The sequence below is a fragment of the Macrobrachium rosenbergii genome, chromosome 5 (genome assembly GCF_040412425.1).
Source record: "Macrobrachium rosenbergii isolate ZJJX-2024 chromosome 5, ASM4041242v1, whole genome shotgun sequence".
NCBI lineage: Eukaryota > Metazoa > Arthropoda > Malacostraca > Decapoda > Palaemonidae > Macrobrachium > Macrobrachium rosenbergii.
Genome location: NC_089745.1, coordinates 71,656,653 through 71,673,811, shown reverse-complemented (window position 1 = coordinate 71,673,811; position 17,159 = coordinate 71,656,653). Strand labels below are relative to the sequence as shown.

Here is a 17,159-nt window from a genome sequence, read left to right as displayed (position 1 = left end):
GCATAGAGGGAATTGGAAAGGAACGGATCTCGCACAGGGATTTGCAAGAGAAGGACTGTGTCTGTGGAAGCCACAGTAGATGCATAGAGGGAATTGGAAAATACCAGATGGTATCCTGGGATTTGGAAGAGTAGGACTGTGGCTGTGGAAGCCACAGTAGATGCATAGAGGGAATTGGAAAGGAATGGATAATATGCTGGGATTTGGAAGAGAAGGACAGTGTCTGTGGAAGCCACAGGAGATGGATAGAGGGACTTGGAAAGTAACGCATGATATGCTGGGATTTGGAAGAGAAGGACTGTGGCTGTGGAAGCTACAGTAGATTCATAGAGGGAGTATATACATACGTATGCATGTATGTATATATATATATATATATATATATATATATATATATATATATATATATATATATATATATATATATATATATTATATATATATATATATATATATATATATATATATATATATATATATATATATATATATATATATATATATATATATATATATATATATATATATAATGTGTGTGTGTGTACTATAAGTTTGTTATTTTCTATTTTTGTCATCACTACGTATTTTGTGAGATATATTTGCTGCAAGATTTTCAATGTGAACGACATTTGACTGAGAATTTTCCCTTTTCTGATTCTCGTACTATCGTTAATGTTTTGCCTTTAGGTATGACGACCACCGTCAAGTTGAAGAGAAGGCTAAGGAGGGAGCGAAGGTTTCTTTCGAGGGTTTCCTTCCTTCTCCCCGTGTCACATTCACTGAGACGTCTTGGAATCGAAGTGTCCTGCGATTAAATTCCTTAAAAGCTGATGTCCCTCAGTTAAAGCGAAGCTTTAAAGCTCCTGGATTGTTAAGGTTTTCAAAGAAAAAAGAGAGAGGAAAAAAATAAGTGAAAAGGTTCATACTATATCATCAAGACTTTCTTTGGTTTTGTTAGTCATCATCCGGATGGTAGGTGCGACAAGGTTTCATCTGAAAGCACCCATTGCTATTTTTTCCCCTATTCAAGTTAAATTTTGTATTCCCTATTCCATCCCAAAAACCAGAAACGATGGACCAAATGTCGTTCCTGATCGGTTTACTTGTGCCGCAGCGCGTCATTTTCATTTTTAGTTGAAACAAGAACATCTGAAAAGCGAGTGATAATATCGTTAACATTTTTTGCACATATCACCATGTGGCTGGACCCCTCAGGAAAATCGATGAACATTTGGCCCGGCGGAGGGCTTTCACGCTGTGCCGGATAGCGAGACCCATGGTTAGAAGTACTTTAAATTTGATTTGTTTGACAATAGAGGAGCAGCTGGAATCAAATTCTGAACATTCGGGTTCCATGTTGTTACAGTTTGTGATTTTAACGTTGATCAGGGCTGCTCGTATTCTTGGCGATTTAAAAACATATTTTAACTTCACTGTTTTGTTCTTCGATTTCTTTCACCTCAGGTTAAACCTTGTCTAATGTGTTGATAACCTTCTGTCAACGAGTTAAATAAATGATGGCAATGAGTGTGGAGTCAATGGAGACAGTAATGGTGAGAGTGATTCGTCAGTGCGGTTTATGCTTCCAAGTCATTACATATTTAGTTAATCCCTTGGGTCTGTAATACGATATCCTAATCCAATGTTTATATCGCTTCATAATTTTCCCAGAACACCTCTTCTTAAGATTTAGTCGTCTGATTAATGAAGAAATTCCTGAAACGTGTTTGAGTCCCCTAATCATGTTCGTTTATGGCAGTTTCAGGCAATAGAAAAGCAACGTATCTGGGTATATCTAAGCTGAAATAAAAGCCTTTGAATATAATTTTTTGCACCAGATTCAGAGTTTGAGAATAGTATATGATAACGGTGTGTGACCTCAGAAACAAAATCACATTCAGATCAGCGAATTATCATTTTAGTGCCAATGAATATTAGAGACCGCACATTACCGCAATATGATTACCTGGGAGCACTATTTCTTTATAAATTCTATCTCGTTATGCATTATGTATGTGTATTCTTATGAATACATAAACATAATGCGATAAAGGCTTTGATCAGAAGGTGATATAATATTCATATGTGTTTTAGTAAACGATGAACGTGGGACTTACAGTCATCACCATTAATACATGCATTGGGCAGTTTTTGACAAGTGTTCTATAATAATCATTAAAATTATGTTAGGCGAGATCTAATAATATGAATGACCTATATGAAAATATTCACTTGGAAACGTTCTCTCCCACACAAAAATCGCCTTTTGAGGAAGTCAGTGGCTCAACATAAAGAAGTTATTCAAAAGTTTCTCATTGCATATCCTGTACAGATCTGCGAATGAGCAAATTTTCCTTTCGCAGATATGCTGATGAAGTGATAACATTGCCAGTTTTTCTAAGGAAACTTTTTTCTTGAACAGTGTTCCTGCCTTTTTTCTTCGGTCAGTTTTGGTGCTCATTTGTTCATAAGTCGCAGGTTCCTCATCATCTACCTGTATTTCTGTTACTATTGTGAATTCTGTGACACTATAAGACTGTTAAAGTTGCCTCACTCTCACCAATATATTGCTGGCTGTTCATATACAAAAGTGTATAACGGGAAAGGAAGAAATTGGAAAATGCTTTGTTCTTATGTTTGCCATTTTGCAAGAAAACCAGTCATTAATTTTTCATGGAAACAAACCTTCACATTTCCCTTTCATATTGGGCTGAAGTAATTTGGTATAACTTTCTTTCCTTCCATATAGCAAATACCCTTAGTAAAGAGTAAATAAAATATGAGAACAAAATAATTAGTGATAACTATTGTACAAACATTAATCACGGGCGAAGTAACTGATTACAATATTAATAATAATTACAACTGCCAACCAAACGCCTGGACACTAATTATCTAAGCCGTTAAGCGATCCTTGGAAAAGTTCCTTCGTATCTGCACTGAGAGAAGAGATTGCTATGTTTCTGGAGAGCAAACACCAAGATAGTTCCTGCTTTCAGGATCTAGAGTGGATTGCCAACTTAGCATTTTTAGTGAACATCACGACCGGAAACGAACAATTTGAATCTTGAGCTTCATGGAAAGAACAAGCTTATATTTGAGATGTTTGGTTAAATTACTGGTTTTGAAAGAAAACTTCCACTGTGGGAATCACTGCTTAAGAAAGAAAACTCTTCTCATTTTCCAAATCTCCAAAATCACAGGAGAGATATAATACCAGACATCTTTGTGAGCTCTATTCAGGATTTGAGAAGTTTTCCTCCCGTTTCACTGACTTCCAGCAGTATGGAAATCAATTTAAATTATTTGGTACTCCTTATGAAACAGATATGGAGCAAGTGGCAGAAAAATATCAGTTGGAGTTAATCGACTTACAATGCGTCGAAATTTTGAATTCAAAATTCCATTCCGAATCCACTGCTGACTTCTACAAAAAATATGTTCTGCCAAGCGGAAAAGAAAAGCCTATTGAATAATGCGAAAATGATGGCATCATTATTGGGAAGTACATACAGAATGCTTGTGAACAACTGTTTTCGAAAATGAAATATACTCAAAGTCTTTCAAAAACAAGGTTGCGTGACGATCACCTGGATGATGTTTTGCTCCTGTCATCGACAAATATTTCACCTGATGTGGAGAAGTTATCGAATAATAAGCAGATACAAGTGTCTCATTAAAAAATTTGCCATTTCTAACTGAATTTCCTTTGTAATAAGGAATTTGAATTTTTTTTATTTTATTACTTGTATCCTGTTTGTTATTCTTGCAGGAAAATAAGGAACTTTATTTAAATAACATTACGTTAACTTCGTTGTTTTTTCTTTGAACCTTCAGACCAAGGCAGCCTTTAGACAGTTCAGTCTGAGGTCAAGACAAATTATTATAATACATTTGATATCATGGCCCTTCTGCGGACCTAGACGCTGCATAGCTGTCTGACCCGCTCTCTCCAAAAAGTTACCGACCCCTGGCATAATGAATAACGACGCATTAGGGTCTGAACAGTCATCATTGTAACGAAAAAACTTTTTAGCAATTTTTGAGTTTTCCTTGCATCCTTGTCAATAACAAATTAATAATTAACCAATTATTAAGCTGATAAGGAAGCTATAAATACAAGAATCAACTATTTATTTATATACGGCATAAGTAGGTTTGGAATTTTCTAATAGCAAATCGCAGTCATCAACGATTTGACTATTTACTTAATGATATGTACCTCAGTGAAATCACATTTCCCCTCAAGAAGTAGCCTCTAAGAAAACATGAGGTCAGCCATTATGCAGTGAGCCACTCATGAAAGGGATGTCACAAGATCAATCCTATTTCATAAACATGACCGGTCGTATTCTTAGCAACACGTGAATGCTCTAGTCTCGTTTGATTGCATGCAGTTTCAGTTTGCCTTCCGACAGGAACTTCCATGGCACTTTTCCTATTTGCCAGCTTGATTCAAAATCAACTCGTCTTTGGAGCTCTATTTCAGCTTCTCGTATGCTTCTATCTATACTTATGAGCGCTTGTTTCTATTGACTAAGTATCTAGTCCTCTGTGGTGGGGTGGGTCATCTTTCCCGTGGCGAGCAGAAGCTAAAATAAGGCTTCGAAAGGGACGCGACCCGTATATATATATATATATATATATATATATATATATATATATATATATATATATATATATATATATATATATCTATCTACTGGTCACCAAGTACCGCATGCGTATGTAACTGAAATAACGGCTTCTCAACTTCTCGAAATCTTCACACTTCTTGGATGCGCTTGTCACTATAAAGCCTGAGATCCGAACACAAGAAACAGAAGAAATCCTGACGGCTGTGGCAGGACTCGAACTCGCATCTGGAGTATCAGAGCGGGGTTACGTTACCGACTTGACCATCATTCTTAATGTAGATACGTAGGAGAAAGCGTTTTATATATATTTTACTTTTTGATACCCCAAAACTTTTTCTTCAAGCTGTTGAGTACCGGCAAAGGCTGTCTGCTTATAATTTTGCTCCAGTGTCTCATTTACTTTTTTCCCTCATGTTTCATATCCCCTTAACCTGTGCCATAAAATGTATGATCATTATTAGTAATGCCCTAATAAGAAAAAGAAGAATCGTCAGAATATGATAAAACATCAAGAATAAGCGTAACGAATGATATCAATATTATTGCCACTTTAATCCCATCGGTAGAAACATTCACTGCGGTACAACTTTAAAATACTTTGCTTATAACATAATTTCATGAAAGTAAAGAATGTATCACGTTCGAAATGACCAGAAACAGAGGTGGTTGCTTTAGATCTTGGCCATCTGAAGTTTCATTACTTTGACAACCTGTGGGTGGTACACAAAATTTATGGTCTTCCGACTTTGACCAAGCCATCATTTGTCTTGATACTGCGTGACTCAGATCGCAGAACTCCAGATGGTAACGCTCGCTGGTAACTATTTCTTCTAGTGCTTCCAGCGGTTTATATATATATATATATATATATATATATATATATATATATATATATATATATATATATATATATATATATATATATTATATATATATATATATATATATATATATATATATGAATGTGTGTATGTATGTATATATGTGTATATATATCATATTGTACAACAGGCAAAATGAAACACTGGGCATAAATGCCGACCATTTTCAGAAGCCTCGTACAAGGCTGTAGATATTTTCAATATATATGCTAGAGGGAGTTACAAACGAGCATACAGACCGTTGCAAAGCGTGCACATGTGGACAAATGAATGTTCATACATGTTAGTAAAAACAATCTAATCAATTAGGCTGCGGCAAAAAAATAAACACCATGAATTCTAGTTTCATAAAAGAAAGCTTTTGTAAGATAAACTGATCCACTCATTTAAATAGAAGTGTGTAAAATGTGTAGATTTAAGAAAGGTAGTGGGCATGGACAGAAAAAGGTGGGCGGCCACCTGCATAAATAAACAGATTTGTAAATGGAGTGTACGGCTCCACACGCCCCCCCCTCCCCCTCATACCTGTCAGGTGCGAATATTTGGTTTCCAGCGGTCTGTAGGTTTGTTTAGACTGTATATACATGGTAAATTTCTATATTTGTGTATCAGCCCACTGGAAATGGAAAAGATATAGTGTCGTAAATGGTCAGATTTTACACATAGTGTTTCTTTTCTCCTGTGGTACAGTGTGATTATACATACACACATTACACACACACACACACACACACACACACACACACACATATATATATATATATATATATATATATATATATATATATATATATATATATATACGTGTGTGTGTGTGTTTGTATGTATGTATATGTGTGTGTGTATGTAATTTCTACTGAAATCAATGGCATTGTTCACAGATGCTATCATCTTATCAAGACTTTGAATCAGTCTATACTTCTTTTTCTTTTCACGTAAGCTTCTCAAGAATAAGGAGAAATTATTCTCTTTTCTTTCTATTTACTTATTCTGGTAGACGGACAGCTTCCACGCTCATCGGTGACGCCTTCAGGACTAAAATGCAAATTGACATACAAGGATTTTATTACTACAGACTTTGCAGCTATGCCTAAATTTTGAACAATATATCAATGAGGTGCTGAATTTCTATTGGTTGGCGGATCTCATTGTCTCGCTGGTGGTCTTTGCTGCAGCTAGGGCATTCCTGGTGCTCCACAGGATGCGCTCTATGCTGTGCTTGTAGCAAAGGGCGTGGGCAAGGGTGTGAATCCCGTCCCTGGCCGATAGTCTTGATTTGCTTCGTTGTTGGTAGTGGTGTCCAGGGATGTTCTGTCGTTCATGTCCCCCTTCAGGTTCTCACGGTTGTCCTGTGGTTTCCTTGAAGAAGGGAGGATGAAGTCCTAGTTCCTCTGTATGTATAATGGTGGTCGTTGTTGATTTATGCTCACAGCTTCTGCTATATGCAATCTGTGGAACCAGGCTTCTCTATCGCAGAGAATCGCATCATGCGTGTTTCAAACGATGCAGTGCCAAATTATCCGGCATTGCACAGCTGAAAGCAAGAGACAATCCACCAAGACCGGCAATCATATCAGCATTGGTACCCAGACCAGCGACACCCCCGAGACCACGTGTAGAAACAATCGAACAATCGGCGGAAGCAGCGCCTGTTTCGTGTCAAGAGAAAGAGGCTCGAACCGAGCAGCCAGCACCACAGCCTCTCCTCGACCTACTCTCAACCCCGACTCCAAACCTGAAGGTTGTTTCGGTGACCGAAGAGTCCCTCTCTGATATCCTGAAAAAAAAAATCGTTGTCATGTGGAGAGAATACACATAAGAGCAGTTCCTAACAGTGCGTCTTATGAGATCCCTCATGGACTTGATCGACCAAGCTCAGCAACAGTTTGGTATTTCCAAACCGGAAGTATCCTCGGGCAGCAGCACAACGGTGATTGTTAATTACTTTGATTGACAGTTACCCTGTTTCTCTCACTAAAGCATTTCCTTTCCCCGTTTCGGCCGCCTAACATCTAGCGACCGAATCCTTCAGCTATCGCTCTATCTTCCACTTAAGCTGTTGACTCATTTTATTATCGCCTGATGAAGGGAGATTAAAACAAAACGTATTTATACGGTGACTTTCTACAGTCCTCCTTGGAAGGACGAACACAGGCCAGGTGCCTTTAAATACTGTGACAGCACACAGACAAGCACAAGCACAAGTCTTCCCTTCACTTTTGGCGAAAAGCCGCTTTTTTCCCTACTAAATATTTTTACTTTTCCTACATCGATACCTCCTTCTAAAGAGCGATGCTTTTTTTCCTCGTCGTTCAAAGTAAGTCTAATGCGGTATTAAATCTCCATAGACATTTTTGTTATTTCCAGTGGTTTTTCTTACGATAAATTTTTTTCCTCTTTCCTTACTGGCCATCTACGACTCGCCAGGACTCGCTACAGTCACTCTTTCTCTCCTACTGATAGTTACTTCAGGGTTTAAAGGGATTTGTAATTCTACCTGTTATACTTTGTATTTCATGTCCTTATTTTCACTTTTTCATACCGTCATTTTTACTCATTTATCCATGACCAGTTTTCCACTCCAAATATTGTATATGACATATACGGGCTGCTCTATGAGCAAGAGCCCGTGCTGGCACAAAGCCAGCTCAATCAAAAACAACAACAACAACATGTGTAATATAGTCCTTAAAACGTCGCCGATGAGCGAGAAAACAGTCGGTATAATTTTTCCTTGTTCCTGAGGAGCTGGCCCGAAAAGAAAAAGAAGTATAGACTTGATAAGAGGATAGTATTTGCGAACAATGCCATTCATGTGATGAAGAATATAGGTGAAATCAAGTAATCTAGACCCACCTTGTAATCTTTAGCCACTTTCCGTAAACACTTGTATGGCAAACGGCACGCTCGACTACCAATTACAAAATTGCTGTGTTACACCTAGCAGCTCTATCTGTCTTTCCTTTGGAGGTCTTAACTATGTCTCATAATGCTGAAATATGAAATAAATAATCAGATAAATAAATATAAAATTTCTTCCGTATGGGGTAAGTTGTTACGACTAATATATCATGCGGGGGCTAGTTGTTACTGATTGTAACAACCAGCCCCGAGCGAATTATTTTCCTTCTCCTCATAAATTTTGCTCTTCATTTGAATTATGGGAAAATGAAGTCTAATCACATATGAAGCGTAAAGACAGCTATTTCCAAAAATCACATTATTTTTCAAGAATATGATTTTCGTTAAGGTCTATGAAAAAAATACGAAAGGTCAGATTATTTACTCAGGGTATCCGAAAACAGTTTTTTGCTTGAGGTTTCGCAGACGGTTGATCAACTTGTTTTATAGTCAACGAGGATAAGGCTGATACTGATGCCTAAACGTCAAAAAGAATCTCGGCGCCAACTATTGCCATATGATGGAGATATTGACAGTGTATCAACCTACCCTGTATGCAACTAGCCCTGGTCTCCCTATATATATATATATATATATATATATATATATATATTGTTATATATATATATATATCAAACATATATATATCTCTTGTGTGTGTGTGTGTGTGTGTGTGTGTGTGACCAAGTCCACAATATGTGTGTAATGGCCGCAACATGTGTACAGAGATGGAATCAATGAGGATAAGTCAAACTGAAAATAAAATAATATTTAATACAAACTTTTTTAGAAAGAAATGACCACTGAGCCTCTTATAAAACACATTAAATCACAAAATATGCTAGGAGTCACACACTGAAAGTATCAAAATAACAAACGATGTTAAACATTACACCAAATTAAATAGGCTATTTGATTACACTTTAAATATTCGGCCATACAGCCAAGGATGTTCGAAAAGACAGAATATCCTTTCTGTGAATACAGACTAAATGTTTTAAAAAAATCTGCTGCACCTTAACTGAGCTGTAAGTATTAGAAGAGGCAAACGCAGCTTCCCTTCACGGGTCGCTGGGGCCAATATTTACTTAGACTTTTACCAAACGTCCCATTCCCGCTAGGCAGTTTCTGAACCCCCTTGTTGACAGAAGATAGAATCACTTTAAGTGCAGCTGATCAACGGGGGCCGTCCAGGCAATCACACTTTAGAGTTGTATTTCTCTACTTTATTTCCTGGAGTCTTTATCTTGCTGTTCAACCACTGAAGAATAAATCAATATCCAAAGTGCTGAATGGATGAAAGTGCAGGTATCTTGAACCAGAGATAGTTCAAAATCATCAGGTCATAATCAGGACTACTTGTGACAATGCTAAATATAAGAAAACGGCACTCTCAGTCATCAAAGAAACAGCGCCGAATACAGCTGAACGAGAATCCAAAACTTGTGCCCTGAAAATAAAAAGCTCATTGTCCATTAAAACTAAACAACAAGTCAGAAATGTCGGGGAGGAGGGTTCAGGGTCATTACGTTCCAAAAGAATAATTACTGCCAAAGTGGCTTATTCAAAACAAATTAAACGTTAAATTAAAAACATACTGACAATATATATATGTGTGTGTGTGTGTTTGAGTGTCAGTGATACATAACATGTGTTATACCACATGCCCTCATCCTTGTTTTTAGATTTGTATAAATTCATAGGTTTTATTATATCTAAACCATATAAGGCAACATGATCGCGTGATATAATAACCATATAATCACGATATGCTAGGAGTCATTACCTTGAGTATCAAAGTATGCGTCAGCGATGTTAAACATTTTCCTTCTCAAACCCTCGGTTTGACCACTCCCATATTCGGCCATACAGCCAAGGATGTTATGTCGTCAGTCGTATCCTTTCTGTGACTACTTCCACGTAGGGGGTTAATGCCATCTGTGCACCTTAACTGGCGCCCTGCAAGTATTACTAGAGGTGTTTGTAGCTTCCCTTCAGCTTGTAGCTGCTGCCACTTTTCTTAGCTTTTTAATGTACTCCCATTCCCGCTTCCTTTCTTCCCCCTTGTTGCCGAACGTCTATCACTTCTTAGTGCAGCTGTGGGGGTTTCTCTCAGTTCCACCTTTAGACTCTTGTATTTCCTCTACTTTATTTCCTGGAGCTCTTTATCTTGCTGTTCAACCACTCCAACTCCCCCTTTTCAATATCTTAAGTGCTGAATGGCTGAAAGTGCCCAAGTACTTGGCTTGACACCGTAAATTTCACAAAATCATAGGTCATAATCTGTGACTACTTGTGACTCTCCTAAATATAAGAATCACGGCACTTCAGTGCATCAAAAGAAAATTTGTGCTGTACTTGGATGAACTCCTGATCTTGTGCCCTGAAATAAAATTTTGTCCATTTGCCAACAAATTTTTTTGAAATAGGGTTCTTCCTTCTCTTTCTTCCAGTAGAATACTGGCTTCTTTTTCTAGTAAAAAAAAAAAAAAAAAAAAACAAGCAATTCAGCTCTCCTATATTGGCTATTTCTTTACTCAGTGACCCCCAACTCTCTAACCACATGCCCTCATCCTTGCTCTTTTACCATAATGTGTCAAAGGTTTTGCTTCCTCAAAACCCCAAAAGGCAACTGATCAAGATCATATTCCTTTCAGACAATCTGACTTCTCTGGTTTACAGATTTTTTTTTGCCTAATCTTGCTTGCACTTAACCTTCTCAAAGACACATGCCCTAGTTAAGGCCACCCCATAGAAAGAGGACCATTACTTAATAACTTTTACTACTTCTGGAATATTTGAATCTTGACTTAGTTACATTTCTTGGAAACCTAGAACTCTGCTGTTGTTATTTTGGCTCACCAGAATGGTGTCTGAAATGATGTTAGGTTTTCATAACTTGGTGATGGTAGGTCTGTTTTCGCAGGGCTTTTGAAATTCTGGCATAGCGCGTTATTCACTAGGCATCCTGTTCATTAGCTTCCTTTCCCATCGGACATCCTAATATTCTGCATTTTCATGCCCTATCTGGCGGACTTTCTCCAGTCCACCTTTTCTCTTATTAACGATTTTCCAGTGATTCACCATTTTAGATTTTTAAAGTTACTCACAACTGTAAATATCCGTTAAATCTCATTTTGAGCCTCAAATTTTTTTATTTCATCTTTCAACTCTGAACCATAGCTCAATGAAGTTCAGTGCTTCAAAGACTGTTTGTGTCTATTTTTCTCTTTTTCCTGTCAAGTACAGCTACTCAAATTTTAAAATTAATGAAACTGTAAATTAGCCTCTCAATTTCAGTAACATGTTGAATGTTTAGGTTTAGGTTTCTCCTTAGAGTTATGACTTATTTGAAATGGCTAAAACTATTTAAAACGGGTAACTTTTTAGGAACGATACAAACCTTTGACTCAGTGACCTTGTTTATTGGTGTTTGGAATAATTCTTTCACATTTCTTGTGCTCTAGAGATTGTTCTTCTGAAAAGGAATGACACTAAGGAAAATCATTCAGCGAGTCAACACACCGGGCCTCTTTAGAGCCTCTTTTTCTGTGTCATAAAGAGGTCTCGCCTTCTGCTATCTCTCTGAAGTATTTCATTCAATGTTCTCGAGACCTGAAAAGGAAAAAGAAAGAGAGAGAGAGAGAGAGAGAGAGAGAGAGAGAGAGAGAGAGAGAGAGAGAGAGAGAGAGAGAGAGAAAGGCCTTGTTTCACCAGTTAGGCAACCCACTTTCTGCTTTTACTTCGAAGAAGTTGCTAATCTTCAGACAGTACGGTTTGGTGACTTGTAGCTTCCCTCTGCGGTGAAGCTTTGGCCTTTTTTCCCACTTCGATTTTCCCCGTCTTATTCATTTTATCCTAGATAAGAATACCAGGTGACCGCACCACCAGCGTCCTTATGGAGAAAATTTTGCATATACACCACATCTACACATATCACATACCGCAAACACACACACACGCACATTATATATCATTATATATATATATATATATATATATATATATATATATATATATATATATATATATATATATATATATATATATATATATATATATATGTATATATAATATATATATATATGTGTGTGTATATAAATATACATATATTGTTTACCTTATTGCCACACTTTCTCTTTATCCCAAATATAGTTTTCTGTATTTTAAGGCTAAAGGAAATCTAACAACAAAAATGTTCATCTTTTTCCCAGGATTCGAAAATCGAGACATACCAGAAAATGTGGCGCTACATGGAGAGCAAGAGACCGTCTGTGTTCGTCCCGACCATAGAAGAAGGCGTGCAAAGGGTAAGGTTCTCAGGAAATGGTTGACCGTCACTCCCTTCGATCAATAGTTTGCTCTGACGAAGGAATACAAAGGACTATCATCCCCGAGGAAATGCCAGGAATAAATGTGGCTGCTATGGATCCGTGGCGGTCCTCATTTATCCACATAAAAGTATATTGCCCCAATAGTCATCTGCATTTAGAAGTTCAAGGAGGGATGTAAAAGACATTTCGCTTTTGACATATACTAATCATTTTGACATGTACTCAATATTCAGCATGATATCTGGAATCTTTATTTTTTGTGACCAATTTGCAAATTTCAAATCAGAAAAAGATCTCACGAAGATACAGGACCAACATTTCACTTACTAAAGCCTCTGCTAGAATCGACAGCGCCGGCAGATCATAAAACAATGAGATCTTCAGTGTAAGTGAGAAAATGCACCTGCTAAGGATGTTATTTCTGCAAGCAATTCCTCCCTTTCTAGCTCTCTTTCTCTCCATTCGTGTACAGGTCCTGAGGGGAAACTACGCTTTTCTGATGGAATCTACCATGCTGGATTACACCATTCAAAGAAACTGCAACCTGACGCAGGTCGGAGGGCTGCTCAACTCCAATTCTTATGGCATCGCCACGCCCATAGGTAAGCAGTGAATATGAGTGTATGGTGTTTTGAATTCCCTGCTCAGTGCAGTCACTCTGAGGAGCATCGTTCAGTCATCGTTAATAATGAACGACTCACTACGATTTGCTGCTAAATTTAGGATGACTGTAAGTTTTGCTGCAAATATTTATAGTATAGTTTTGTCATCTTTTTATTTGTCTCCAGACTATTAACAAATAGAATATATTGTTGATGCAATATTTATTTTCGTAGTTTTCATTGGCTGGCCTTTTATTTTTAAATTATGAAGCGTTCTTTTATACTGTAAAACGAAAAGTATATTTAGAAGTAAAACAGCCGTTTCTTTCTCTCGACGACATCAGGATCTCCTTGGAGGGACAAAATATCGCTAGCGATTTTGGAGCTGCAGGAGAAAGGCATCATTCAAATGCTGTACAGCAAATGGTGGAAGAACACCGGTGACGTTTGTAACAGGGACGAGAAGAACAAAGACTCCAAGGCCAACGCTCTCGGGGTCGAGAACATAGGTAATGCAATCCGCCTGCCTCTCAAGGAGCTGAACTTTTATTCTGGTGTTCTCTTGACCTGTCAACAAAGCACAGCTCTCTTTACTAACTTTAAATTCTTTCTGCAATTGACATTAGTGTTATGGTTTTGAACCAGAAACCGGAATATTCACAGCTAATCCATTCAGAGATGTCAAGGCAGAAAGACCTTTCTCTCTCTCTCTCTCTCTCTCTCTCTCTCTCTCTCTCTCTCTCTCTCTCTATATATATATATATATATATATATATATATATATATATATATATATATATATATATATATACATACATATATATACACACGTGTGTTTTTGTGCATGCGTATATGTGTGTATCCAAAATTATATTTTAACAGTTATTCATATGTTCATGGTTTTGGCTATATAGAATCTGTGAGATAAATTTTTAACAAAATCCGAAATAAAATGTAAAGGACATGTACTGTATAATTGTGCATTTATGGAAAACATGCTCTCCAGTCAGTTAACAGTTACAAGTTTGAAATGGCACAATTAGAGAAGACAAATTTAGTATTGCGTATACCCAACAAATTTCATCTCTTTTAAACATTCGGTGCAGGAGTTCTTATCGCATAAAGTTTCCGAAACAGCTGCGATTCGAGCGTAAAAGGGGCCGTGATGGGATCCAGCGTCCTAGACCTCTGAGACAGATAATCTAATCTGCACTTGACTGCGGTTGGGATGACTTTGGGATTCTAAATATTCTGAAAGTACTGCCTGTCCCCCAGGTCGAATGATCGCGTAGTTCAAGAGCATTTTTTCCATCACCACACAAAATATGTGAGTAAAATAAACGCATTCAGAATGTTTCCTGAAGAGCATCAGTAAGTGCGTATTTTTCACGCGGCGTGCATTTAGAGTCAAGCAACATTCGCTAAAGTAAAAAAAAAAAAAAAAAAAAAAAAAAAAAAAAAAAAAGGAAGAAGGATGAAATTACGAAGGCCAATTTGCATCACAGAAGAGAAGTCGCCAGACTCGAAAACTTACATGAACTTTGTCTGGCAGTTTCCCCTTGTAATGAGAAGGCTCACGGAATGTGTTATTTCCGCATTCGAAGTCATGCTCAGGTGGAAAAATGATTTTAAAAATTCCGTACTTCCCTTTGAAAGTATCTTTGTGTTTGTATGTTTTACGACAACTTTTACCTCTTCTACTACGGGCTGCCCGGGACACTAGCGGATCGGGGAGGGGTGGGGGGAGCCCCGGGCACGTGCCCGCTCCCCCATTGAAAAATAATGACAAAATAATAATACTGAGGATTTAGATAATAACATAAATGAGAAATATAAAAATGGGAACAAAAAAAAAATAGAAAGCCTGTTACAGAAATAATGATAAAATTTTCAGAAAATTTTACGTATATTATACATATATATGTGTGTGTGCATTATACTCACACACATATATGTACAGTATGTATAGTATGAAAATTGATGCCCCCCACCACAATGAAGTTTTTCTGGATTCGCTAGTGGCCCAGGAGCAAGAGCCCATGCTGGCATAAGGCCTAAGTAATCTAGAGTGACTTTTATTCGTCGCGCTATTGTTTTGACTTGGCAGCTGTATCTTCATTTTATCCACTGATACTTAAAAAAAGAACTAACTGTATGCAGCATTTTGCATACGCAAAGATATCTGCTTAGATTTGACTTTTTTGTATCTTTTATTATTTCCTAACTGCATGTATGCAGTCAAAATAATTTACCGTATTTGAAACCTACTGCTAGGAGGGAATTTTAACCTAAACCCAGAAAGCAGAACACAAACATTCAAATTTCAGTGACTCGATCACCACCCGAACGTATTATTATTATTATTATTATTATTATTATTATTATTATTATTATTATTATTATTATTATTATTATTATTATTATTATTATTATTATTATTATTATTATTATTATTATTATTATTATTATTATTATTATTATTATTATTCTAGTTGAACAAAAGTTCGTGTGGAGCAAGCCTAAAAGACTGTTGGCTTAGAAAGAAAGCTTCCGCAGAGCAGAATAACCAAAGGTGAATCAAAGAAGAGAGAGGATGTCGCTAATTATAACTGCTTTAATTTAGCCTTTACCTATTTATGAATTGCCTAAATAGCACTCAGGCAAATAAAGGGACAAGTTATCAGTGTTTTAAACTGAGATGCATATTTTTACCTGATATTGATAAAGAGTACAGCTCAACTTACTCTTGAAACCAAAGGCGCAACTGACGTTTTTCATTTTGTGGCAAATGTTGCCGTATTTTGAATTCTTTCGTGAGATATCCTCCATGGCAACTAAGGGGTATGAAGAGTGCTGGGGGAAAGAATTTCAGTGAATGTGCGCACGTTACCTAATGTCCATGAGTACTGATATTCCAGCACTTCTTAAAGGCCGTTATTCTCTTATTTAATCACCTTTTTACTGGAAGACCGATTAGATGGGTCACTTACTAACGCTTTCTTGTCCAGACCACGAGAGGAAGAGAGAGGGGAAATAATCTAATGCAAAACCAGAAGCATGAGTCCCAGCAGAGACAGCGAGATATTTCAGTGAGTGAACAAAATGGCCTTGAATTGATGTATGTAATAGAAAACATGAAACCGAAAGTCCTCGGAAGCAAGAAATCCTGACCGAGAATGTCAAGCATTTCGTATGATCCCGCTGAGTGGAGGCCAACCATCGAGGAAAATGGACGCCGGAGCACTTTACAGTAGTGATATCGACCTCATTTGTGGTGACACGAAGAATTCGGATTTCCTTGTAACGGAACTATTTTTGTGGGAATCCGAACTGCTCTCTGTGCGATTTGATTAATCATACAAGTAAGGCCGTGTATAGAACCTTTTTATTAATACAGATTTTATGTTGAGAAAGAACAATTTCATCTTTCTGTCGACAGTACCCTTCCCTCTTGCATATGGAAAAATTAAGTTGCATCATAATATTCAAAAATCGTGTCGCATTCTAAGAACAGCAATTTCAGATTATCATTAATATATTATTAAGCACATTGGTTAATCTTAAAAGCTTTCATATCATAGTATATGAGAGTGTGCAACAGATGTATTAATGTAGTTTATCCTGCTTAGACAAACTGAGGGAAAGCACATAAGAGTGTGATGATTACAATGATATCCATCCAAAGTGTTGTGGTAGCAGTGTCCTCCAGCAGGCCGAGGTTTTCCTTGTAAAGTGCATTACCTGAGTCATCCAGTCATGCAATCAGGTTTAACAATACACGTCTATTTATCATAGAAAAAGCAA

General features: G+C 37.1%; 1 protein-coding gene across 7 annotated transcripts in view; it reads left to right on the top strand.

The window, feature by feature from the left end:
* Positions 1–17,159, top strand: part of LOC136838893 (glutamate receptor ionotropic, kainate 2-like) — a 563,239-nt gene that overhangs the window by 519,501 nt on the left and 26,579 nt on the right. For all 7 annotated transcript variants that reach the window (XR_010853159.1, XR_010853160.1, XR_010853157.1 and 4 more), the window contains exons 16-18: positions 12,634–12,729; positions 13,226–13,355; positions 13,700–13,864. Coding sequence is in view for 3 of the 7 variants with exons in the window: in XM_067104587.1 (XP_066960688.1) it covers positions 12,634–12,729; positions 13,226–13,355; positions 13,700–13,864 (391 nt within the window). In the remaining 4 variants the exon portion in view is untranslated. The remainder of the gene's footprint in view (positions 1–12,633; positions 12,730–13,225; positions 13,356–13,699; positions 13,865–17,159) is intronic.